The sequence below is a fragment of the Elgaria multicarinata genome, chromosome 2, assembly GCF_023053635.1.
Source record: "Elgaria multicarinata webbii isolate HBS135686 ecotype San Diego chromosome 2, rElgMul1.1.pri, whole genome shotgun sequence".
Lineage (NCBI taxonomy): Eukaryota > Metazoa > Chordata > Lepidosauria > Squamata > Anguidae > Elgaria > Elgaria multicarinata.
Window position 1 is genome coordinate 59,064,584 of NC_086172.1, and position 27,327 is coordinate 59,091,910.

Here is a 27,327-nt window from a genome sequence, read left to right on the forward strand (position 1 = left end):
AGTCAAGAACAAAAGCTTTTAAAACTTGATGTTGTGCAGACTTCTACTGTTACTTTCTACTGTTAGTTTTTCCCTACCCTGTGCCTGCTTACCCTTCCCTGTACCTGTTGGCATTCTCTTCCCCTCCTTATTGTTTTACTATGATTTTATTAGATTGTAAGCCTATGCGGCAGAGTCTTGCTATTTACTGTTTTACTCTGTACAGCACCATGTACATTGATGGTGCTATATAAATAAATAATAATAATAATAATAATAATAACAAGCACCAACTTTCTTCCTTAAAATGACATCTTAATTTAGTTAATGATCATGTTTCCTGGAAAACCTACATCTGAACAATGGCCAAGCAATCTAAAAGAAGGGCAAAAATCAATATAGGTCACAGTGAAGTTCCAAAGGGGCAGAGGGAAAAGGACAAATATTTTTCTTTGGGAGTGTTGTTCAATCCTGGTAAAAGCTGCCCAACTTGTGACTAAAATGGTCAATAAAGGGGGAAATGAAAGAGCATTACATTATCTAGAATATCTATATAAATAAAAATGAAAAAGACCGTTCGTTACTGTCGTTATATCTCCGAAAGTTCTTCACCGATTGCTTTGAAATTTTGACACAGCGTTGCGTTCGAATACGCGAGCGTTGTTATGTAACTATGTTCTCTATGGGGTCAAAAGTTTGTCTTAAAATCGAAGAAATAGGCCTCCTCAAAACCAGTCCTGCTGATCATTGTGACATCACCAACCAGTAGGCCAATCCACTGCCTCTGCCTCCTCTCCTAATTGCATATTCTCTCGCAATTGGCTGGGTGAATATAGATGTCACACCTGTGACAGTTACATGTTCTGAAGAAAGGTAACTGCCAGGAGTTTCCAGTAACCTCCTCACCGTAAAAACATGCTTTTATATCTCCAAAAGTTCTTCACCGATTGCTTTGAAATTTTGACACAGCGTTGCGTTCGAATACGCGAGCGTTGTTATGTAACTATGTTCTCTATGGGGTCAAAAGTTTGTCTTAAAATTGAAGAAATAGGCCTCCTCAAAACCAGTCCTGCTGATCATTGTGACATTGCCAACCAGTAGGCCAATCCACTGCCTCCTCTCCTATATTCATATTCTCTCGCAATTGGCTGAGTGAATATAGATGTCACACCTGTGACAGTTACACGTTCAGAAGAAAGGTAACTGCCATGAGTTTCCAGTAACCTCCTCACCGTAAAAACATGCTTTTATATCTCCGAAAGTTCTTCACCGATTGCTTTGAAATTTTGACACAGCGTTGCGTTCGAATACGCGAGCGTTGTTATGTAACTATGTTCTCTATGGGGTCAAAGGTTTGTCTTAAAATCGAAGAAATAGGCCTCCTCAAAACCAGTCCTGCTGATCATTGTGACATCACCAACCAGTAGGCCAATCCACTGCCTCTGCCTCCTCTCCTATTTGCATGTTCTCTCCTATTTGCTCTTATAGGTCATTGTGATATCGCCAACCAGTAGGCCAATCCACTGCCTCTGCCTCCTCTCCTATTTGCATATTCTCTCACAATTGGCTGAGTGAATATAGATGTCACACCTGTGACAGTTACACGTTCTGAAGAAAGGTAACTGCCAGGAGTTTCCACTAACCTCCTCACCGTAAAAACATCCTTTTTTAAAAACCAAACAATCTGCTTTACTTCATCCAAATAATGCCTCGCAGAAGATCACACTTAGGTTGTCGTACTCGCAGAGCGGAAGCACTGCGACGAGAAATTGCAAATCAGACTGAGGAAGAACGGGCATCAGCAAACGAGAAAAAAAGAAAAAGAATGCCTCAAATACGTGCCAAGGAACCAGCCAAGCAACGTTCAGCCAGACTTGAGGATGCACGGTTGCGAGCACAGCAATCGCATTCTACAGCTTCAGATCTGCTTTGTTCTCAACAGAATGAACGCGACAGGCTGAGAGTGGCTGAAAGACGTCGACGAGAAACAGCACATCAGTGTCAAACACGACTCCGTGGTAAACAATCACACGATTACAATCGCCTTGCATTCCGGTACAACCCAGCTGATGATTATAGTTTGAGGCGGCATGTTCTCATCGGCACTATGACTGAAGTGTGTCCTTATTGCAAGGCTCTTAAATTTAATGGAGAAACAAAAGGAATGTGTTGCGCTGCTGGAAAAATTAAACTGCCTCAACTTGGAGAACCACCAGAGCCATTACAAACTTTGCTTGCCGGATATACCGCAGAATCAAAGCATTTCCTATCTAACATCAGGAAATACAACCCTTGCTTCCAAATGATGTCGTTCGGCGCAGAAATCATCACAGCTCCATTTATGCCAACTTTTAAAGTCAAAGGACAAATTTATCATAAAGCCGGCTCCTTCCTTCCGTTTCAAGATAGTCAACATAAATTCCTACAAATGTATTTCATCGGTGATGGCAATGATGAATTGAATGCACGCTGCGGAATTTATACCGGCATAAAAAGGTCCATCGTTTCAAAACTGCAACAGCTACTTCACGAAAAAAACAATTTAGTACATTTGTTCAAAACAGCAATTGACATGATGCCATCTGATACACACAAGATCGTTATTCATGCTGACAAAACACCTGCTGGAGAACATGTGTGAAGATTCAATGCTCCAACTATAGACGAAGTGGCAATTGTTATAGTCGGAGATCAATCTTGACAGGACCTTTCAAAGGTGAAGATGTCCTCATTCCTCGCATTCCTATGATTCCAACAGATATGCCATTTCAATTTAAGAGATTGCAATTCCCAATTCGATTGGCATTTGCAATCACCATCAACAAAGCTCAGGGCCAATCTTTAGAATTGTGCGGTTTAGATCTAGACACAGATTGCTTCTCACATGGACAATTATATGTTGCGTGTTCTAGAGTCGGCAAACCAGACAATCTCTATATCTACACAGACAATGGAATAACTAAAAATATTGTATATCCACAAGCATTGTGAAATTAAACATATTAGAAACATCCACTTTGTCTTTTTTTTCTTTTCAATTTAACCAGACTGAGCCACAGCAACGCGTGGCAGGGTACAGCTAGTATGCTATAAATGCTTCTTCCACTGAATTACTTATAGGAACCATTTTTTCAGAGACCCTTCATCAACATAAATACAACAGTCTTTTTTATTAGTTAATTTGAAAATAAAAATGGAGCTGGGTACCAAATTAAGTACTCCACTTATATAATTAATAAAATACAATAATTAGTGTTGATATCAGAATTATTAATACTATTCTGGTAGCCAAACTTTATGAATGCATTTGTATTAGTCTCGTGCATTTCATAGAATAGCAGAGTAGGAAGGGGCCTACAAGCCATCGAGTCCAACCCCTGCTCAATGCAGGAATCCACCCCAAAGCATCCCTGACAGATGGCTGTCCAGCTGCCTCTTGAAGGCCTCTAGTGTGGGAGAGGCCACAACCTCACCAGGCAACTGATTCCATTGTCGTACTGCTCTAACAGTCAGGAAGTTTTTCCTGATGTCCAGCTGGAATCTGGCTTCCTTTAACTTAAGCCCGTTATTCCGTGTCCTGCATTCTGGGAGGATCGAGAAGAGATCCTGGCCCTCCTCTGTGTGACAACCTTTTAAGTATTTGGTTTCTATGAACTCCTATATAATGTGATCCTATTCAAAATTATGTACCATACTAGATTTGATGAAGACTTAATTGAAGGGGTCCAGTTTTTGCTATAAACTTGGCTGAAGCCAAGACGTTCCTCTTCAGTCCTTGATGCTTTGTTTGTATATGGCCTAGGATATCCTAGAAGAGAGGGTGATTGATGAAAATCATCTCAGTTCCCTCCTCCAGCTGCACTTTCCACTCCCGCCACCTAGGGCTATTGCCACCAGTTGCCCTTTGTGAAGGATACTCTTGGAGGGATAGAGAGAAGAAAGCATGCAGGTGAAGGCCAACTCAGGCCCTTGCTCTAGCTGCATTCCCTCAGAACCACCACAGGGCTATTAATATCAACTTCTCTGTGGGACAGATAATTATGAGTTGCTGGGTTTTTTTTAAAAAAAAATATTGTTTACAGTAATTTTGTTATTTATTTATTTATTTATTTATTGCATTTATCAATATCCCGCCTTTTTCCCTCTAAGGAACCCAAGGCAGCGTACATAATCCTGCTCCTCCTCTCCATTTTATCTGCACAACAACAACACTGTGAGGAAGGTTGGGCTGAGAGTCTGTGACTGGCCCAAAGTCACCCAGTGGGTTTCCACGGCTAGGTGAGGACTAGAAACCAGATCTCCCGACTCCCAGTCCAACACTTTAGCCATTATACCACATTCATGTACTTTTATCTTACTTGGAAAGATTTGTATTCTGACAGATGAGATGTAACAAATTATATTATGTAAATATTATATTATGTAAATAGATGTAAAGAAATTAAATAGTTATAGGGATGGCTAGGATTTGATAACCAATATTTTCTGAGATGGTGACTTTTGATTGTGAAGTAATGCATTAAAGTACCCAAGGCAAACAAGTGATGAAAACTGTGCATTATTGTACTTCGCCCATACTGTATTTTATTTACGTTTACATTTATTTATTACATTTATATACCTCCCCATAGCCGAAGCTCTCTGAGTGGTTTACAAACGTTAAAAACAGTGAACATTAAAAACAAATATACAGAAATTTAAAACCATCAAAAGCATAAAAACAGCAATATCCATTTAAAACAACTATTCTGGGGTCAGTTAAAAAAAAACCCTCAGCATATGTTGTTAACTGCCTCGGAGAAGAGAAAAGTCTTAACCTGGCACCGAAAAGATAACAATGGCACCAGGCGAGCCTCTTTGGGGAGATCATTCCATATTATGAGGCCCTCTCACTTTGTTGCCATCCTCTGAGCTTCCCTCGGAGTAGATACTCGGGGGAGGACCTTAGATGTTGAGCTACAGTTGAGTGTACAGGTATGTTCATGTCGGGAGAGGTTTTCCATCAGGTATTGTGGTCCCAAGCCATGTAAGGCTTTATAGGTTAAAACCAGCACCTTGAATTGGGCTCGGAAACGTATAGGCAGCCAATGCAAGCAGGCCAGAATTGGTCTTATATGTTCGAACCTTCTGGTTCCGGTTATCAATCTGGCCGCTGCATTTTGCACAAGCTGCAGCTTCTGGGGGTTACCAGAGCATTGACAACTGAAGCTAGGTTATCCCTGTCCAGATAGGGTCATAGCTGGGCCACCAACCGAAGTTGGTAGAAGGCACTCCATGACACCGAGGCCACCTGAGCCTCAAAGGACAGAGATGGTTCTGTACCTTTCATACAATTTCTAGTCACTAGAAGAAAAATGTGTAGCTTGCATTTTATCATGTAATTGGTAGGAGTTAATTGGAGCATTATCTATTACATTTAGGTTTCAATAGACAAATTATTATTATTTTTTGTAAAAAATAAATAAATGATTTCTTGAAAACACATGCCCATCTAAGTACTCCTTAGTAATTTAAGAAGTCTTGATTTACATACAATTATAGTGAAAGGCAGTATTCACTAGAACAAATTTTAAATGTATACACCTATATTTTCCAAGCCATCGGTTTTCTAATTGCCATGATATTCTTAATTACATTAATGGTAATATGTAAAATATATCTAGGCAATTTGCCCAGTTCTGAGTATAGTATATAGTTGCCTTCACTAAGTGCTCAAACCATCATTAATGAAAATTAATGGCCCATCAACATTTGCATTCAGAGTACTGCTTAAACTCTCCAAGGACAATATGCAATGATGGTACAGCAGTGTTATTCACAATACATCGTACTTTTAAAATATTAATTAATCTCCAGAATAAATGCACATACCTGTTGGATTATACGTTAACCAAGTTACAATTAGTTACTGGAAAACACTATTAGCTCAAATAAAATAATTACATATTGAAAAATATAGGATGTTACTTAAATATTAAAAATATACTGTACCTTTTGATAGTACAGTTTGCTATTTTTATTTCTCTGATATTCTGTCTTTTCTAAAATCACTATCTTAATTAATATTTTGTAAAGTTGTAACTTTAGCTCTTAAGAATGAATGAAGGACATTTCATTTCAGATTTCTGCTAACATACACACTTGCTTTCATGCTATAATAGATAGAGGTTGTGTTCTGTTGTGTTTTCCCTATTCCTACTGAATAGGACTAGATTTTGCTCTTTAATTCTTAAGTTTAAGGTTACATACAGGTGATCATAGGAAAAGTTCCTTTGAAATAACTAGGCTGTAATATTTATTTATTTAAATGCAAACGTTGAAATGTCTCCATGATTCTTCAATGTAGTTAATTACTTTGCCCTTGTGACTGAAACTTTTAGTTCCCTAGCCTAAACCCATTTTTAAATGGTTTTACAATTTCTATTGAAATTAATTTTTTTTTATTAAAAAGTTTCCTACAAGAAAAATGGCATTGGGTGCAATCCTGCTCGCAGTTGGGTTTCAGTGGAATTTGAACAGCCTAACTCTGAAGGATTTCAACCACTGCCAAGGCACCATTGAAAACAAGATAACAGCATGTGGCTATTTTTGAGAATTCTGTTTTGATATTTTGAATTTTTTTTAATTGTATAGGTGCAGGAGACTGCAAAGGAGGCCAATACTCTAAGGGCTAGTGATGAGATTACCCTGTGCTGAATTGTCTTCTAATTCTAATGTCTATTGTGAAAAATGATTCTGTGATCTGAGAACAAAGATAACAGGATTGTCTAATTACATGATTGGAATTAGCAGGAGAGGTAGGTGGTCTAGAGACTATTTACTATTTATGCAAACAGCAACTATCTTAATTAGTAGCATAATAGGCAAAAGAGTCTGACCATTATATGTTCCGTTGGGGTATGCTGAATTACAGAAGACACGTTATTCTGATAGCACAGGGAAATTCCCTTTTGATATGGGAACTACCCAATATAGGTTCTAATTTGGAGCAAGTACTTTTGTTCAATCTGTTAGACAAACAGTATTGTGAAAATTCTACTTACGTATTGCATAGGAAATGACTATTTGAATATTTCTACTAGAGCATGACTGGAGTCAATAGATTATGGCTCCTGATTGCCTAAATTAGGGTGTGCATAAGATCCTAAACAATATATAGCAATTCTGCTAACCACAATGAACATAGTCTCTGGTTGCATGGATTGACATGTTGCTTTTTAAGTTTCAGTCACAGGGTTTGTACATGGACAGCCTAGGCATGTTAAAGAACTACTCAGTAAGCTTTGATATAGCATAACTAAAACTGAGGGGATCAAAGTGTTTGCTTAAGCAAGTGTAATCTGTCCAGCACATTATTAACCTCATAATGGGAGAAAGATAGCATTGCCTTGCTATTTCTATTTGCATATTTTTGTACATCAGTCCAAAATAGCAATGCCAGGCTTGAATTGGCTCATAACAAGAGCATGTATCTCCTCAAATTCTTATTTAGAACTAAGTCAGCTTCATGCATAGATCCTTCATCTTCATTCATGCTGCTGCTGTCATTATCTTATGTCATGTTAGTGGTTGAGAATATATATTATCCCTTACCTCTTCAAAAAATTACAATATTTTTATACAGAATAATCTTTTCACAGAATCATTGGATTGAACAATACCATTATCAATTTATAGTTTCATTTTGTTTCATAGAGAGTAAAGACCATTACCTTTGGGATCAGATTGCTAATTAGTTTTGTGTAGATCTATAAATACATTAGAGAAAATATATTAGTAATTGCTTTGCTTCAGTGAGGTTTTCAAGAGGAATGTATGAAAAAGGTATAGGTCTCGAAAGAGCATTTTAAATTTGTATGCAATAGGTCTAAGAAAAGAACCTGTAAAGTTTTTATTTAAAATGGATTGTAAATTAACATAGATTTAAGGTGTTTTCAGATTTTGCTTTTATTATGCAATCACTCTGCCTAATTCATGGAATTTTACAGGGTATCGAAACATGGTCATCTTCAGTTTGTAAACCCTCACATGCTTTCCTACCATCATGTTTGTCTTTTTTTCTTACCCCCCCCCCCCTCCCCGAGAAAATAATTAAAATGGTTAGGGTGGAAAATATGGAATAGCTGTGCCACTGGTTTTGATTGATAGTTTCAGGAGCCTCCCCTCTGGAAGTACTGTTAATCATAACTGCTTTGTTTCCTCATCTTTTGTTGAGAGAGTTGATAGGTATTTCTTTTCTTACATGTAGAAGCACCTGATTTCCCATATACAACATATTTCTATATTCTATCTACATAATTTTCAGGACTTTTTCACCAGGTCAATTGCATTAGTATAATATAGGGCAATATCCAAAGGTGTCATTCCACACACTCAAATAGCATTACTGGAGCTCTGGTGAATCTTTACATTGTGACTGTCCATTAGGGTTAGGTGACAGTTGTACAGTGCAATGCACAATGGGTTGTGCATGTTATTGTGCAAGCCATTGTGAAATAGCTTGCAAACTGGTGGTGCAAGTGTAATCAGCAGCCAGTGGCACAATCGGTTTCACAAGAGGTATGCACAGTGGATTGCACAAAGGGTTGTGCAATCATAATGCACAGCCACTTGCACAAACATAACTTTAGTTGGATTCTCCTCTTGTGCATAGTTCGGAACCTAGTTTCTGCTAGCACAATGTCATTTGTACTCACAGAATGACACTATTGGATACCGCCCAGCTTCTCCTCCAAATTTAAAAAGGAAATTCATTCAAAACTAACTGAAAAGGAAACTGATTGTGTATGTGTAGGCTGCCATTCCACCCCGCCACCATGCTCCAGAACAATAATGCATTGGGTTATTCTGAGGGAAATGCTGGCCGCCAAGAGAAGCTCTACCCCTACCATAGGTGGCAGATCTAACGTAAACTTAGGGTGCAATCCTATGCATGTTTAGACAGAAATTAGCCGTACAACTTCCATCATTCTCCAGCCAGCATGGGTGGCTGTAGGATGCTCAGAGTTGTAGGACTTATTTCTGTCTAAATGTGGTTAGGATTGCACACTTAAGGAGAAAAAAATGGAAAAGAATCACTGAAATGAAAATAATTCCCCCCTTGAATTTTCCCTCCCAAAATTTGGGCCAAATATTTTCATTTGTAAAGACATTTCCAGGATTCTTATGCCTGACTTACAAAAGAAAGCAGTACTATATAAAGTGCTTGGAGTAGTTGTGTGCCTTTTTGGCACTTTATATAGTACTACTTAATAACTACTGCCTTTCATTACTTGTGTAGTTATAAAAGAAAGCAGCCAAAGCACCATACAACTGCAAGTCATAGTAAGCAAGATTCTTGCTTCACCGGTAAACATTCTGTAAAAATGTCCATGTGTTGATGCAGCTACTTTAACCAATTTAAGCAATATATCTACCACATTGTCTTAGGTATATTTATTAAAGTTATAATTAGTTGTTCCTTCAAAATTCTCAGAGAAGCTTATATGTGATTCTTGTCTAGTTTCTAGCCCAGTAGAACAGTTGGAATATTAGTGCAATTAGCTGGAGAGAATAGACCAATGAAAGATGAGACTCCAGTAAGGATTTCTACAATCCATGTGCCATATAACTTATGAGATTTGCCTCGTGAAAAATCACGTGGAATTCCCAATGTTGGGCCCACAGGCACCTCTCTTGGCACCCACCAAGCTGACTGCCCTTCCTGATTTTTAATTTATATTTTTTAAGGTATTTTAACTTAGTAAAAACATTTTAAACAAGAGGGAATGGCATGCTGCAAAACAAAGTGCAGGCATCCAGCATGATCTAGATTGTCAAGAATGCTTCTGAGCTCTATGTGGGGCCCAGAGGTATTTTTAGAAAATCAAAATGATGGGCGGCTGCAGCCCAGCAGCCAAGAAAAAAGAAAATGGTATGCTGGGCAGGGGGATGACAGGGAGTGTCCTGGGGCTCTAGAGTGCGGTGGGGAGCAAGGAATGGTGCTTTACTTGTTCTCTCTCTCTCTCTCTCTCTCTCTCTGTGTGTGTGTGTGTGGTTTTGCATATTTTTTAGTTGTGGTGTGGATGGGTGTGTCTCTGAGCTTTGAATGGGTATTTTGTGGTCCTTTGTTGGAGCAAATCTGTGCCTTGCACTCAATTTCTCGGTGAAGCTTGTTTCTAAGCCTTATTAGTTTGCCTTTTGTGAAATGGATGGTAGAACAGAAAACTGTAGTTTCAAAGGAGTGATTTCTGTTTCAGAGCTCAAAACCTACCTCTGCCTTATACTTGATTTCCTAGACAAGTTACCTTTCTTTCAGTCTCACCTGCTTGCCTTCTGGGAAATGGGTGTTTTGGCAGCCACTTTGTGAACTACCAAGGATCCATTTTTGTGAGAGCAGCCATAATGCATTCTTAAAATTCCATCTGCCCATCAACCCAAAACAGTTGGGGACCCCTGGCGTATAGCATCAAATTGGTCATAAAGCTTAGGCTTTATTGCTTCTGAGTTTTTTGTCCAAAGAAAAATAATTTGACCCCTCACAAAAAATGGACATTTTAGGTGGAAGCAATAGTGTTTATGCACAATAGATATTTTATTGCTTCCTTTTTCTACTTCTTCTACTGAAGTCTACAGTGGCTTCTAAGGAAGTAGAATTTAGTCTTTCCAAGCAAAATGCTCCTCATTGTCCTTGGCCAAGCATTTTGTTTTGTTATGTTTGCTTTTACAAGAACAGGTTGCAATTGCAAGAGACCTTGATGAGTTCAGTGTATGCCTTTATATGTGCACACAGTGAATCTGCAACCATTCCTGAAACTTCTTCCCCCTTGTTGACAACAGCTTGACCACCCAGTCTCAGGATGGGTAGAACTTTCCCCCCTCTTAGTCTAAATAGGGGAGTTAATTACTTTTCACTTATATGAGAGAAAAGGGGTATACCAGGAAGCATGATTTGAATGGGGACTAAATTTGCTGTTAGTGACCCCACCCATTGAGAACCAAGCCAAATCTATATGTATATGCCTTCCCCTTCATCTGTACTACCCTAAATTGGGTTCAGTTTCTTGGTCATACTAAAACATGAATATTAGTAATGGGATTTTTAAAAAGAAAGTAGACAGCAGCCACTTGCTGTTGCCAATTCATGCATACCCACTGCTCTTTCCTTATTGCTGTGTTTCTCCAAGAAATCTCATCTGGTTAGAATCCATGTAAGATGTTGTGTATTTGAATTCCATGTTGCCATAGAAGGATGAAACATTCAATGCGTTTAGCAATATATGTGGTGTTGCCTCTGTTTCAGCACAATTTCAAGTGGGTGCTAATTCATTGTAGTGGGGAGTATTTCTTTGGGTGTTCAAAAACTTAATAAAAATTTATGAAGCATGTTGAGTTCAAAACAATTCTAGAAATACAGGGAAGTATGAAAGCATAATATGTGCAATTTGAAGTATAAGATTAAGATAAGACAGTGGAACCAGTTACCTAGGGAGGTTGTGGGCTCTCCCACACTAGAGGCATTCAAGAGGTAGCTGGACAACCATCTGTCAGGTATGCTTTAGGGTGGATTCCTGCATTGAGCATGGGGTTGGACTCAATGGCCTTATAGGCCCCTTCCAACTCTACTATTCTATTATTCTAGTGGTGGTCTGAAAATTTTGACCATTCAGTTTTCGGCATTTGAGGGGGGGGGGGCGCGAAAAAACAAAAATTCAGGTGAAAGAAGCCAGGAGAGGTGAGAATGTTGGAGAACTTTTCTTCTTGGGGAGGGGACAGGGTTTCCACATGCCTTTTAAAATGTAGTAAGTTGTTGAGGGGTCTTCTTTCTTTTTATTTTTTTCAAAACACCCCCGGCACTTGCAGGAGCCCAGGAGTTCTTTCTGAGTGCTTATTTGAGAGAGTGAGGTCATATGGGCAGGATCTAAACTACTGCTTTAAAGTACTTTATAATAGTTTTGACAACTGTTGGTGCCCAGGACACACTCCATATACAGTTGTCAAAACTGTTATAAAGTGCTTTAAAGCAGTAGTGTAGATCCGGCCACGGTCTCCAATAGGCATTCACTTAGAATTGCTGGACTCTTCAAAATGCCAAGTTAATCAGGGTGTGCGGTGTTTTTTGTTTTTGTTTTTTTAAAAAAACACACACACAAAAACAAGAAGCCCCCTCAGCAACCAGCTAAACTTTAAAAAGGTATGTGGAACCCCTGGCCCTCTCCCCAAAGATATTTTTTTTCTGAATTTCCCCCTTCCCTGTGAAAGAGGCAGAAAAAACAATGCCTCTTTTGCAGAGAGGGAGAAAGTTCCAGAAAATAGGAGGCAGGGTTTGGCCCACCATTCACCTTCATGGGGTGATCCCATTCTAGCACAGCGAGAGCGGGAGAAAAACATCTCTTTATCCACTCTCTCCTCAGTTTACATAATTCTATATATCTCTGTCATCCACGTCTCACCTGGAAGATAAGATGTAGAATTAAGGTAGTAGTTGAACTTGATCTATGAAGATTTGAGTGAGGATGTTTGAATAGGAAAAGAATCCTGGAATTTACACTAACAGGTGAACATTACCCCCAAAGTATAGATATATGCACCTGAAGTCATTCGAGTGTGTGGGTGGAAAAGAGAAAATAACACAGATTATGTGCAGTGGAGAGACATGGTAAAAAAATACAAAAGCACAGTGGATGTTATGAAGTTAACAGAATGAGTTTTTTGTGGTCATATACTTTGATGTAGTGTTCATTTTCTGGAGCTTGGGCAATTACATCGGAGTGCTAACACTAGTTTTTAGAAAGTTTCAGTTTTGCAAAGTGGCCTTTGTGAGTATATGAGTGGAAATAAAGAGATGAGACATGTAAGTATGGTTTAAAATTGGGCCACATTTATTCAAATTAGATCTGCAAAGGACTAACTGGGTGGACAGCTGAACTCAGCCAGCAACTAGCTGGGCTGTTATTGGGTGAAAACGTTCCAATCCTATTGAGTGGTGTATGCCGATCACCACTGACAGGACTGCCTCTTTTGGGGAGGGGAAGCCTTCCCGTGTCACCCCCTCCCGTGCCGTAAAACACCAGCTGGGTGATGTGAGTTGGCCTCACAGATAACCCTTATTTCCCCATTGGGTGTGCAAAACCCTCAGCAGGAGGCCGTCAGACATTACCTGTTACCGTCACAGTGCCACAGAATGCACACCATCCCTGAATTTCCTCATCGTGCCCACTCCCCAGCCACAGGAGGACAACAAGACTATTGCATAGTCGTTCACCCCCACCTGTTCCCACAGGCTCCTTTGTAGATTGGCAAGGAAGATATTGTTGCCCAGGTCAGACAGATGGACTTCATCTTGCCTGTTGAGCTCCCTCCTTGTCTGTAAAATCCTAGGGTGTGATACAATGGCATCACCCAGGGCACTCAAGCTCTGGGTGATCTACCTGACTCCAGGCTAGAGTCAGAAACTTTATAGAGCATAATGAGACTCTGGCTCCTTGTGAAACTTCATGATCCACATTGGAATGAAAGATACAGCAGTACCACTCTCTGGCCATCTGTAGTGATGGATCTGCAGTGTAGCAGAAATCACCTGCTACAGTTGTCCAGGAAATAAGGTGTTTGAGTCTCTCTGCCAGAGTTCCCAATTTGAGACCCCTGGTGTTTTTAAAAATGGAGCTGATTATGTAGTCCATTTCTTACTGACCTGTGTGTTATCCTTTGTCTTTACCTAACATTATGTAGAGAAAAGTAGTTGGAAAATGTTGGTTTTATCCTACTTGTTGATTATTATTCAAGTATTCATATTTATAATAACTATATGGAACCTCCAATGACATTCTGATGTTTCTGTCATTTGTGATTGTGAGTGAACAGGATGAACAGTTTTCAAGAGAAAATATTGATAGATTTTGCCCTGCTTCCCATGTCATGACCATCCTGGATTGTGCTATATCTATGAGTGTGCTACTTCTTATGATTGTTCCCACTGCCAGTGGGAGCGGCTAAACAACCCAGGGACATGATATGTTAACCAGTATGATTTTATGTCTAGTACTATGCAAACGAGTTGCTGGTCTAGTTTGATCTTACTTTTTATTAACAGGATTAGAGAGTAATGCAAGAGAACATTGGTTAGGTATTATGGAACTTTTGCAGTTCTTAACATTGCATTGGGCTTAATGATATAGGACTTATTTACATATTCACTTCCCACATAATATTATTTATTGTGTGTGGGTTTTTAAAGAAATGCTAATGTGTAGAGAGGGAACTGTTCTAAATTCAATAATGCATTTTTAAACCTTTTTTTGGTAATAAATTTACATAACCTAGGCTCCATGTGGGCATTTAAAATATTTCTGGTTTAGTGATCTATAATCAATAAAAAATGTTGTTAAAAGGTTAAATGTTATTTTTACAGATAGGAAGCTATGGTGGGCAGACCAAAACTTAGGCCAGCTGGGCACTTGCAATAAAAAAGATGGAAGGAATCCCACAGTCCTGCGAAACAAAACTTCAGGAGTTGTACATATGAAAGTGTATGACAAAGCAGCCCAGCAAGGTAAACTGTATTTTATATGATTATAAACAAATGACACTAAAGGTGTTAGATCTAGAGTTCCATGAGCAGAGTTCATTTTTCCCAGCAGGGTTCTGGATTGGCCATTTTGAAATGTACTGTGGATACCTTGATTAGGTGAGTGACTCAGCAGCCAAAATGTAGATTGCAGAGTCAAGGTGTGTGAGGTATTTCCAAAAATAACAGGACAACTCAGCTCCATTGGGATGGGTAAAAGAGTAATATTCAAGATTGCAGGATTCACCAAGCAAAAGAAGAGGGAAACAAGTCCTCAGGAAGCAAAAAGTTTTATTTGTATGAAGCCCAACGCTTTTCAGCCTGTGTCCTACTAAAGGCCTTCTTCAGGGGGCTGTAAGCATTAAAATACATTTTAAAACCTTATGGGACAACACATGGAATTAAAATATGCTCATAATATAAAATAAATTGACACAGGGGCCTATGTACATATATCGGTTTTAAAAGTTTTACATATTGCATGGGGCCTCTGGAGCCTGTATATATGTGTCCAATTAAATATATATAAAAAGTATTATACGTTAGAAATATAATATATCATTCCTTACTTGTTAGAAGTCTGCAGATTTTCCTTTAACAATAAACTGCCTCCTCTAATAATCTTTGGCGACTGAGAGGAAAATCTGCAGACATCTTCTAACAAGTAAGGAATGATATATTTCTAATGTATGTGTTGTCCCATAATTTTTTAAAATGTATTTTAATGCTTACAGCCCCCTGAAGAAGGCCTTTAATAGGAGACAGGATGAAACACGTCAGGCTTCATATAAATAAATCTTTTTGCATCCTCAGGACTTGTTTCTCTCTTTTTTTGATTTGACTTGGATGCTTTCTTCCCTTTGGTTGAGGATTCACGAAGCATCATCTCTCTGCTTGTCTCATGCCCAATTCCCATTTGTGTTTGCGATTACTACTTGCTCTGCACAAATGGGACTTATGCAAATTGAGCAGCAATCAAATGGGAAATTTGTGCAAGTTTTACCAAATTTATGCATGTTTCCCCAAATTAGTGCAAGTTTCCTTCATAGACTAAAGCAGGCCTGATTCAGTCCATGGAGGACATTTGCACAAATCAGGACATTTGCACAAATCAAACAGAGAATTGGGAACGAGACCAACACAAGCATGTGTTCAAAAATGTACAAATATTCCCAGTGTACATGTGCTCACATTTGGAGCTTCAAGCAGAGCATACTTGCATGGTTTGCAAAAAACAAAAGTCTCATACATCCCTAATTGCACACAAAATTGTGTCATTGTTTACCATTTTTTACCCTCCCATTGTTTCTCTGTTGTATGCTAGGTACCAATACCTGTCAACTTAATAATGGAGGATGTTCCCAACTTTGCTTACCAACCTCGGAATCAACCCGAACATGCTTGTGTACAGTAGGCTATAACCTTCGGAAAAACCGTATGTCATGTCAAGGTACAGGTATTTGCCTATTTTTAAACATGCTAAGGAAAGGAAATAACATCCAGATGAGTAATTTAATAAAAAAAACCCCTACTGCTACATAGTTGGAAGAAAAAATGAATATTGCTACTCTCTGTTTTTGTGAGTGTATTTTGTGCATGTTTTTACTTCAAGTAGATTCAGGTCTTCTTAAGTATAGGGTTTACAAAATTAACAAATATACCAATTTCCTGTAATTTCAGCATCAGTATTTGATAACTGAAACCTTTTTTTTTTTTTTTTAGTTTCAAAATTAGTGATTTTAGAACATTCTGAAATACTAGTGGTGCATTATGCCAAGCAAATGTAAACATGCAAAACACCTGAAGTATTTGTAACAGCTAGCTCTCCCCAGCTTATGACAAGAGTTCTGGCAATGGGCTTGGTATTTTATCTATTTGCCTCAAGTAAATGGTTAATTTTATAATTTATGGCAATTATAACAGTTTTTTTTTAGTTTTAATATCTTTGTGTATATGTGCTTTCTTTAGGAATAGAGTCATTTCTCATGTATTCTGTTCATGAAGGAATTAGAGGAGTTCCTCTTGATCCAAATGATAAAACAGATGCACTAATGCCTATATCAGGAACTTCATTTGCTGTTGGTATAGATTTTCATGCAGGTGATTAAATGAAAGTATTTTTTACTCAGATTTTGGCATGTTTTATCTGTATAGAAATTTGTCACCCATTTGAAGAATATAAATATGATAAAATAATAGTCTAAGTGCCTTGCAACTGCAGACAAAGGCAATAGATGTCCCGAACACTTTGTGTGATTTTGAACATAGAGCCTTTAATCAAGGAAACCTGCATTGTTTCCTAGAAGTCAGCAGTAACTACACTACTTCATTGGCATTTTAAAGTTTTCATACACTAGTTGAAATTCCTTATCTTTGAATTTGATGGCTACCCTAAAAGCCCTTGCTCACTTGACAAAAACATAAAGGAGAAGGGGAAAGAAATGGAAATATTATTCCAATAAGTACCCAGAGAACATTTGCCTCCCTAGTGTTTTTCTGGAAAGTAGCTGCACATATTTCCAAGTCTATGTGATGTCATTCAATATTTGGAAATATTTTTAGTATGTCTTAGTTCCTAAGTCTTAGTATGTCAGAAAGTTTTAAGGGAGGCCAAGTGGGAGGGGATGTTTCTCATAAAAAATAAACATATTAGAGAACATGTGTACAAAAATGTGCATAAATTTTTGTGCTGACTAAAATAAAAAACCATTCACAAACTGATGTAGAAATGGGACAGAACAAACTTGTGCTTGAAAAAATGTGAATGTTATAGAAATTGAAACACACAGATTTGTCTAATCTACTATACTAGGCCTCCTGGGATTGTTTGAAGATGATTATAGTATTTATTACATATATGAGATTACACTCCACCTGAAGACACAGGTCCGCAGCTTGGGTGTAATTCTGGATTCAGCCCTGAGCCTGGATGCCCAGGTTTTGGCGGTGGCCAGGAGTGCATTTGCACAGTTAAAGCTAGTGCGCCAACTGCGCCCGTTCCTAGAGATGTCGGACCTGGCCATGGTGACACATGCCTTAGTTACATCCCGATTAGGTTACTGTAATGCGCTCTACGTGGGGCTGCCTTTGAAGAGTGTTCGGAAACTCCAGCTGGTTCAAAGAGCTGCAGCCAGATTGTTGACCGGGACTGGTTACAGGGAGCATACCACTCCCCTGTTAAAACAGCTCCACTGGCTTCCAGTCTGTTTCTGGGAACAATTGAAAGTGCTGGTTATGACCTATAAAGCCCTATATGGCTCAGGTCCAAGTTATTTGAAAGAACGTATTCTCCCTTATGAGCCTGCCCGTGCTTTGAGATCTTCTGGAGAAGCCCTTCTTTCAGTCCCGCCATCTTCACAGGCACGCTTGGTGGGAACATGGGAGAGGGCCTTCTCGGTGGCTGCTCCAGTGCTCTGAAACTCTCTTCCCGGGGAAACTAGGCTGGCTCCCTCCTTGCTGGGCTTTCGGAAGCAGGCTAAAACTTTTTTGTTCCAGCAGGCCTTTGGAGAATAAGCTGGCCCCCCATCTATGTTAATGTCTTATAATTTTGTTGTGTATTTTAAACATTTATGGTTTTGTTCCCCCCCCCCCCCTCAATGTATGTTTTAAACTTTGTAAGGCCGCTTTGAGGTCCAGCATTGGGCCAAAGGCGGGATACAAATAAATATAATAATAATAATAATAATAATAATAATAATAATAATAATATATTTATAGATTATATATATTCCAACTGTTATATGTATTTTATAGGAAATGATACAATCTATTGGACAGACATGGGATTCAACAAAATAAGCAGAGCCAGAAGGGACCAGACATGGAAGGAAGACATCATTACAAATGGTTTGGGAAGAGTGGAAGGGATTGCAGTGGATTGGATAGCAGGTATCACAAGTTCTTTATTTTTAATTCTTTTTGTGTATTTTTTCCTTTCTTTTGGAATTTTAAACATATTTATTCTTATATCATTTGACTATTACAAATAGCATTTGTCGATTGATTCTGCTTATTAATAATAATGTAATTAGTCAGGCATAAAACTTATATTCGTTACCATTTTTACTCTTTACAGCTGAGACCAGCATTCTTAATAAGGGCAGTTCATGTCTCCATAACTGCATGTTTTATTTTTTTCCAGGCAATATATATTGGACAGATCATGGCTTCAACTTTATTGAAGTTTCCAGGCTCAATGGCTCTTTTCGATACGTTGTCATTTCCCAGGGTCTGGACCAGCCAAGATCTATAGCAGTGCACCCAGAAAAAGGGTAATTTGATCATTGATATGCATGGAATTGATCGAATTGATTTTCAAAGAAGAATTTGTAAAAACATTTTTCCACTTGTGGTACTTGAATAGTTGCTAATAGTGTAAGGTACAAACTGTCTAGTGAGGGATAAACCTCATCTTAACCCAGGATTTATTAGAAGGCCCTATATAAAGTGCTGTTCTCTCAGCCTCAGCCTTCATCATTAATAAAGAGGGAACCATATTGCCCTACTTTACAGTAGTATTGTAAGGCCTGCTGTTATAATGTACGTGGTTTTCTTTTAATACTCAAGACAATTCTATATAAATGTAAAGCAATTTTATTGTTTTGTAATCATATCTTCAGCAGAGCAAAACTAAGATAGGAAAGTAGTTCAGTGAGTGCTAGACAGAAGTATTTGGCTCAGACTTCTTTCAGCATTTCATAGAATCATAGAATAGCAGAGTTGGAAGGGGCCTACAAAGCCATCGAGTCCAACCCCCTGCTCAATGCAGGAGTCCACCCTCAGAATGGGGAGGGGGGAAATGTTCCCTGAACATTTTTGTGACTTCCTGTGATAGATATGAAGCAGCAGATAGTTCCAGTCTTTTTTTTTTTACTGGAAAAAAGAAGTGTTGCACTGCTTCAAGAGACAGCACAGTTGCAATAAGCAGCATTTTGGCAGAATTCTTCAGTAAAAATGTCCTAAAGGAAATGAAAGTACTGGCTAGAGGGGGCAGCCATTTTTTTTAACCAAGAGTGCCCATGTGAATGATGCTACATGAGGGATGTTGCAGAGCTGCTACTTATCATAGGCCTTTGCTAGACCAGCGGTTATCCTGGGCGGATACCCAGATGATGCACAGGGGATCCCTGGCCCCGGGATAAAGCCCTACACTTTGGGCACAGAGACCCGAGCATGTGACCCGTTTCCGCAGCTTTTCCTGGCTCTGTGCAATTACTTGCGCGGAGCAGGGAGCCACCCATGGGGCGCAGTGCTCTTCAGGAGCACTGCGCCCATTGGGGCTAGGGTGAAGGGAGCGGGGAAATCAATTTTTTTTTAAAAAAAACAACACCAAATCCTTACCTTTCTGCTCCAGCACTTGTGCGCAACCAGCCCTTTAAGAATATTTTTTTTATATGGCGGGCACGATGCCTCCCTTGAGCTCGTCACGCTTTGCATGTAAACGAGGGCGAGATCTCACGTTATTCACAATGCGAGGTCTCCCCTCCTCTCCCCCAGATTTTCAGGTAGGTCTAGCAAAGGCCATAGTTCCATCACTGCTTAAAATGGTGGTAAAGCTTTTTTCTCCAGTAAAAGAAACAGTGCAACTCTCTGCCCTGACCACCTCATATCTATCATGGTAAGTAAGCCAATCACCATGAAAAACATGACAAGTTCTCCCAACCCCCGAAAAGAATCCAAATATCTGACCCCTCTCCATTTCAATGAGAAAGACTGTTCATTTTTGGCCCTGCTTTAAGCTCAGAATCAGTTTGTTAATGTTGCAGTCACTGCACTATTTGTCTCTACCAGACATATTTTCCACCTAAAATACCCAAAATATTTTGTTTTTCATCAATACTTGTAATGTTAATTAAAACTGTTTTTCAACACTGAACCCTATGCAGGCTCAAACAGTGTTATGAAAAATATTTAAATTCCTGTTATATTATAGCTAGGTATCAGCTGAAAATCTAACTGGTTAGAGCAACATCCCCTAACCTGTCACTGGAAAGGTTGGGCAACAACCCCCAGCATTCCTGATCATTGGCCACGCTGGCTGGGGCTGATTCCAGTTGATGTCTGGAGGGCACCAGGTTGGGGAAGGCTGGATTATATGATGCCCTCACAGAAAGGTGGTAGGAGGGCAGAAGGAAGCTAGATAGGTAAGAAGAATCCAAATTGGGTTAAGAGAAGTAACCAGGATGCAAAAAAAGATGGAATAAGTACATATAAAGGTGCATTAATTACAGTACAAGGTTTCTATATGTAACATGTATAGCTATGTGTTATTATATTATATATAATCAAACCTGCACAGGGAGAGTACATAACAATCCACATTATAAAAATGGGTAAAAAATTAAAACATAGTCAGAATTGAAAATAGAGATTTGTCCATTCTTGGCTCGTGGTATTCTGTCCATAGTTGCCTTTGTGCCAGTGCTGGGAATGTGATGGAGCACATTTATGAATACAAAAGCAAGTGCGAACAAAGTTGTAGTAATGGAAGGTGTGACATTCAAGACTCTCAACAAGATGAATATATTGCAAAATTATCAAAAAAAATCTGGAAAATATTAAACACTACCTTTCTAAATTTATATTTTATTCTGCCCAATTTTGGCTATTTTCCATTCCTCCAACATCCTCCTGTTTTCCACTCCATGCTATTCCAGCAAGTCTCAGGAGTGGTGGTGGTAGGGAGGGGGGCTGCAGTGAGGAGGCAATGGCAGGTACTTCGATGGTCATTTTAGGGTTGTCAGGATTCAACCCATTGATCTGTTTCAATAAACTTAGATTCTGTCATAATTTCACCCATGCTCTAGATATTTATTCTGGACAGAATGGGGACAGGCACCCTGCATAGGCAAGGCACGTTTAGATGGATCAGAGAAGATTGTTCTTGTCGGCACTGGGGTTACATGGCCTAATGGAATTTCTGTTGATCCTGAGGTCAGTTTTTGTGTCTTCTATACAGAATTCGTTAAATGCTATATCATACTACAACATATATGTCATAATTTTATTATCCTAATTTTAAAATAAAAGATAGGATAAAAATATTTGGAGTTTACTTTTCAATTGATCCTTAGGAAAATAAATTATATTGGTGTGATGCTCGTATGGACAAGATAGAAAGAATTGACCTTGAGAGTGGAAGGAATCGGGAGATTGTGCTGTCAGGGAGCAATGTGGATATGTTTTCAGTCGCAGTCTTCGGGGCTTACATCTACTGGTCTGACAGGTAATTTATTTTTCCATAAGTATTTGAGTCTCAAAATGTTATTTCTGTGCCAGATGCTTCACCCTTGTAGGATTAGCCATTCTTTAGCAAGGTCAATGAAAGGATCTTACAAAGCCATGTAATTTCCAGAGAAAAGGCACTTTCGATATTCAAAGCTAAACCAAATCAATGTCACAAGCAAAAGTGTATTTTTTCACCTTCTGTTAGACCAGATGTCTCCTGCATTTTAATGACTTACTTGATTTTAATTAGTTGAGAATTGTTGGTCAGATTTCTCCAACATTTTTTGGCAGAGCTCATGCAAATGGGTCTATCAGAAGAGGTCACAAAAATGATGCTACGGAGGCAGTATCCATGAGGACAGGCCTAGGAATAAACTTAAAGGAAGTGAAGGTCTTCAATAGAGGCCGCGAGAAAGGTAAACTCTTGCGCAAAACCTTACTGTTTAATTATATGCTGTTTGTTTGTTTTTCATGAGAAGCAAAATACCCCTGTATTTGTGAAGGAAATTATTTATTATTTATTTATTTATTGCAATTTATATCCTGACCTTCATTTTAAAAAAAATGCCAGGGTGGGTAACAACAACATTGAAACATCCAACAACAATAATTTAAAAAACAAAAAAACAAAAAAAACCTCTAATCAGCTGTAGAACAGAGCTAAACGCTCACGAACTCTTGGGTGAATAAATAGGTCTTAGCCTAGATGAAATGGTAGTAAACTTGGCACCAGGCATATTTCTTGGGAAGGGCACTCCACAGTCTGGGTACCACTATGGAGTGGTGAGACAATGAGCCATGTGTCCTGCACAAGTGTAAGAGCACAGGTAGGCTGATACAGTGGGAAGTATTCCTTCTAATCATTTAGGGTTTTCTAGATCTAATCATTTAGAGTTTTCTAAACAGATAGACAGTTAATGCAGTTCCTCCAGTATTAGTGTTACATATTTCCTAGCAGCTGTCCCTGTCAACATCTGCAGCTATGCAAAATGCAGTATAATAATTCTAACACAAGGTTAATAGAGCTTAGTCACTCTAGCTAAGCTATGTCTGTCCATGAACGGCTATAGTGTCACACTAGCCAAAGCTAGGCAAACGCACTGGCACTGAAGCTAGCTGGGCCGCCAGTAACAAAGCTGAATCAAGTAGTACCTCTAGACTAAGCACCTGCTTTTTCAGAGGGAGTGCAACCCATCCAAATCAGACTATCTTCCCAATTCCTAGACCTAAGAACTGCATTCCCAGAGCATCCATCTTGTTGAGATTCAGTCTAAGATTATTAGCCTTCATCCAAGCCATTACTATCTCCAGAACCTGTACAGCCTCATCTGGGGGGGATCTACACTACTGCTTTTAAAGCGCTTTAAAGCACTTTGAAAACGTTTTGAAAACTGTATATGCAGTGTGTCCTGGGCCCCAACAGTTGCCAAAACTGTTATAAAGCGCTTTAAAGCGCTTTAAAGTAGTAGTGTAGATCCCCCCCCCCCGTTTTAGATGTCAAGGAAAAATAGAATGTAGTCACACCATTGGTATATCTAGCCCAGCACTGAGTCACACCATTGGTCTATTTAGCCCAGCATTGTCAAGACAGACTGGCAGTGGAATTCCAGGGTTAGAGGCAGATTTTTTTCCAGCCTTACATAGAAATGCTTGCAATTGAACCTGGGATCTTGTGCATGCGAAGTATGTGCTCTACCACTAAGCCACAGCTGACTCTATGGCCTGGCTGCAAGTTTCCAAAAGCAGTTTGCTGGTAGCAGCTGTGGAAGCAAAATGTTATGTTCAGCAGTCTGACTGAGTTTTTACTTTCTTGAATTATTAACCGAGACAAGGAGCATCACTAAAAGTAGGGACCATCATTTATGCACCCTGCTATAACCAAGTGCTCTTACAATTCTGATACTCTGAAGAATAGTTCCAGGTGATTCTTTCCCAGACTGGTAACCTCCAGATGTATTAGGCTACAACTTTCATCACACACCCCAACCAGCTTTATGAGTTGCAGTCCAACACATCTGCAGGGTACCAGGTTGGGGAAGGCCGCTGTAGGTCATCATATGAATTAGCTAAATATTTCTGACTAGGGGTGGGGAGGATAATTGCAATACACAACAGCAACCCAGTGGCAATCCTAACTGAGTGTGTCTCAAAGCTGGGTGTCATCAGCATACTGCTGATAATTCACCCCAAATCTCCTGATGACCTCTGCCAGCAGATTCACAAAAAACAACAACATGGGAGACAGAATAGAACTCAGTGGGACATAAGGACATAGAAAGTTTCTCCACGTAACCCAACCCTCTTTCATATTCCTCTTATTCAGGTGTCCATCCTCCATATCAGCTCCCTGATCCATTTCTCATGTTGACCCCTTCCTGTTGTCTGCCTCTCACATTGTGTAACAATTCTCATTTTTCCATCTGTGTAGGACCAGGCCCCTTACTCTTGCTACTCTCTGAAGTATCTACCCAGAAGATCTCCTTTGGAGTTGTCACCATTCAGGTCACCCCACTGGTGGTTTCCCGCTGCCTTAGGCTAGCTTAGCTTTTATCTACCATACGTCATGTCTCACCCAGAGTCCTCATCATCAGCGGACAAATGGGGAGGGCAAGCTTTAGCAGATCCTGGGGAAGAGACTAGCAGCAATATAGGACAAGACCCCTTATTTTCAGGGGGCAGACAAAACCTGGCTGAAGCCCCTTTAACAGAGTCAGACAATGATGAAGAGGATCACGAGGCTCCTCCAACCTCAGCTGAGTGCAGGCTAATGAGTCAGGGATCAATATCAGCAGGCCAGAGCTTGGAAGGTACAGGGCTAATTGCCAGCACCTGGTGATAGTAGAGCAACCCAGGGAAGATGCTGGAAACAACGTACAAACCCCAGTGTTCAGCCCATCCAGCTCTCCATGTGGGAACCGTGACCCCTTGGACCGCAACCCCAACTCTGCCTATGTATGTCTAAGCCCTATTCTGTGACTGCGTGATTCAACTCTGTCGGTGTCCCAGGCAACCGAGAAAATCCAGCTGCATTTTTTCTGGCTTGGCCTCCTCATTGCTATGGACAGTCATAAATCACTGTTCTTAGCTGGCAAATGCTGACACCACATCCCAGAAGGATATAAGTCACGGAACGGGGAGTCACAGCTTCTTCTACTGGTTGTTATTATTTAACATTTTCAAGAATAGCTAAATAGCAACTAAATTATTTAAAACAAAGACTCATCTCATTAATGTTGTTGCACTATTAAAGAAAATAATCCCTTGAATTTTTAAATATGTTAAAGCAAAAGTTAGCAGAATGTTACTGACCGATTTTATATGATTCAGGCCAACGTCAGATAAAAGAGGTACTTTGCAGTGTGCTGAATTACAAGAAACAAGAAATAGTGAGTGTTAGCACACTATGTTTAAACCAAAGTTTAAATTAAAGACGCTCACATACCTATGAAACTGAGAACCCAATCCATCAGTTGGGGCTCATGGACTTACCTCTACTACTACTACTAATAATAATAATAACAAGGAGAAGGAAGACAATACATATTTCTGAAAGTTATATACTTTCTGTACTTGATATGCAGACCAACAAAATGTTTCTTGCAAACATGATAAAAAGGTCTAAATAAATGAAAAATTGGGCATTTTAAAAAATGAAACAAAGATAGTCAAATTTTGCATATAATATAATTTCTAAATATTTCTGACAAGTAGGACAAGATACAAACAAAGCATGTCATGAAAACCAAAGTTACTGAATATTAGATATGGGCAGAAACAGGAAAAAAATTACCTACTGTGAATTCATGTGAGGAATACAGCACTCGTATGCTCCAATTTCAGAATGCAGTGTTTAAAGTAAGCTGATCTACGAGTGGCAATTCTAGAAGCAAGTTCAATATGGATGTGGTCCAACTTAAAAAACCCTATCAGCTGGTATTAGGGAAGCAATGCTTCAACTTACATATAGATTCCGCCTTTCTCAAGTAGGGCTACATCTTATAAAAAATGAACTATCCTTATTGCATTGGACGGAATGTCAGACTAGGGGAACCTCAATACACATTTAGTCGGAATGTAAATTTGTGCAAATGATTTGAATAAATATATTTAGTGCAATATCAGACATGATATAACAACAGATTACCACAATCTCTTTATTAGCCCTCTTTTCTATATATAAAGAAACACATCCTTATACAAGACAGAGATCTTACTTCTCTTATGCTGACAAGGGGCTGGAAAGTTGCACCATACAAAGATGGGGAGTAGAATATGACAACTAGATCTGTTGGAAAAAAGGACTGCATTGTAAAAACTATGAATGGGTCAGAGGTATTGCCAAACAAGATGTTTTGGGGCAGAAATTGTGGCTGCCAGAAGATAATGGCATTGATCAGTGTGGCTGCCATTTTTCACCGGGTTGCCCCAGTACAATGCTATATCTGGGACATTCTGGGAGGAAATAATGATAATTTCCAGGAGGAAGTTGGTAAGAGAACCTCTACTGCAGCTGCCATTAAGAATGTACCACAGCCACCACAAAGGTAGCCTTCATGCAAAATTTGAAGATTTCTTCCACCACAATAATAATAATAATAATAATAATAATAATAATAATAATAATAATATCACAACAATGCCGACCAATTTCTTCACCCTTCAAATTCTATCCCCTCCTCACAACATACATTTCAAACACAATTTTCAACTGAAAACTTTGAATTCATCCCCTCTGCTTTAGAAGCCATGGAACTCTTTGAAGATGGTTACATGCCTCTAATGGCAATGTTGTCAGAAATCAAACAATAAAGTTGGAGGTGGGAATAACTTAAAGTAAGAGCAGATAAGTAAAAGAGACAACCCTGGGAGGCCCTGAAATATCTAAGCAACCCCCAGGATATTGTGGCAGTTCTTTTGTGATGGAGATTATATTCTAAAAGGTTGTGGTGGGAGAATATTGTTTCTCTCAATGAGAAAGTCCTGTTGAGTTGTTCAGCTTTGTCTCTCATGGTTTTTAACATATAAATTAAAGCACTAAGTGAATTATTCTGGAGGTGTGGTGTCATCAACATGCTGCTGCTGATATCCGTATCTGTTTTTCCTTTTCACTGGAACTTGGTGTGCTGAATTCATTTCTGGTAATGATAATGGACTAAATTAGGGTAAAGAAACTAAAGCTTTATCCAAAACAGACAAAATTGATGTTAGTGGCAGATTCAGCTGACCAGTTGGATAGGGAAAGGTTGTCTAGCTGGGTCTAGATGGAGTCACGCTCTTGCTGAAGGAACAAGTTTATAGCTTGGGGATACTCTGGGACTGGGAGTGAACATGAGTCCTGGTTTAAGACTACTTCATATGTTCAACTGTAGGTATGTGAGTCCAATTTTCTTATTATGGAATGTAATGTCGAAATGCAGTCAAGAGAAACAGAAGAACTCCAGTCCCATTTGTCTAGCACCTATTTGTGTAGGTAAGCAGTTGGACTACCCTCTTATCAACGAAGGCTTTGACTGAGACTTCCTTGTCAGTTTTGAAGTGATTCCCAGACATGTGTACTGTGAGAGGCCCAGATGAAT

The 27,327-nt window shown here is 39.2% G+C and overlaps 1 protein-coding gene across 1 annotated transcript in view; it reads left to right on the plus strand.

Annotated features, from left to right (window-relative positions):
* LRP1B (LDL receptor related protein 1B) overlaps positions 1-27,327 on the plus strand; it is a 976,641-nt gene that overhangs the window by 774,277 nt on the left and 175,037 nt on the right. The window contains exons 33-40 of the mRNA XM_063116589.1: positions 14,369-14,509; positions 15,849-15,974; positions 16,493-16,624; positions 18,278-18,412; positions 18,666-18,795; positions 21,331-21,457; positions 21,598-21,749; positions 22,043-22,167. Coding sequence (XP_062972659.1) covers positions 14,369-14,509; positions 15,849-15,974; positions 16,493-16,624; positions 18,278-18,412; positions 18,666-18,795; positions 21,331-21,457; positions 21,598-21,749; positions 22,043-22,167 — 1,068 coding nt within the window. The remainder of the gene's footprint in view (positions 1-14,368; positions 14,510-15,848; positions 15,975-16,492; positions 16,625-18,277; positions 18,413-18,665; positions 18,796-21,330; positions 21,458-21,597; positions 21,750-22,042; positions 22,168-27,327) is intronic.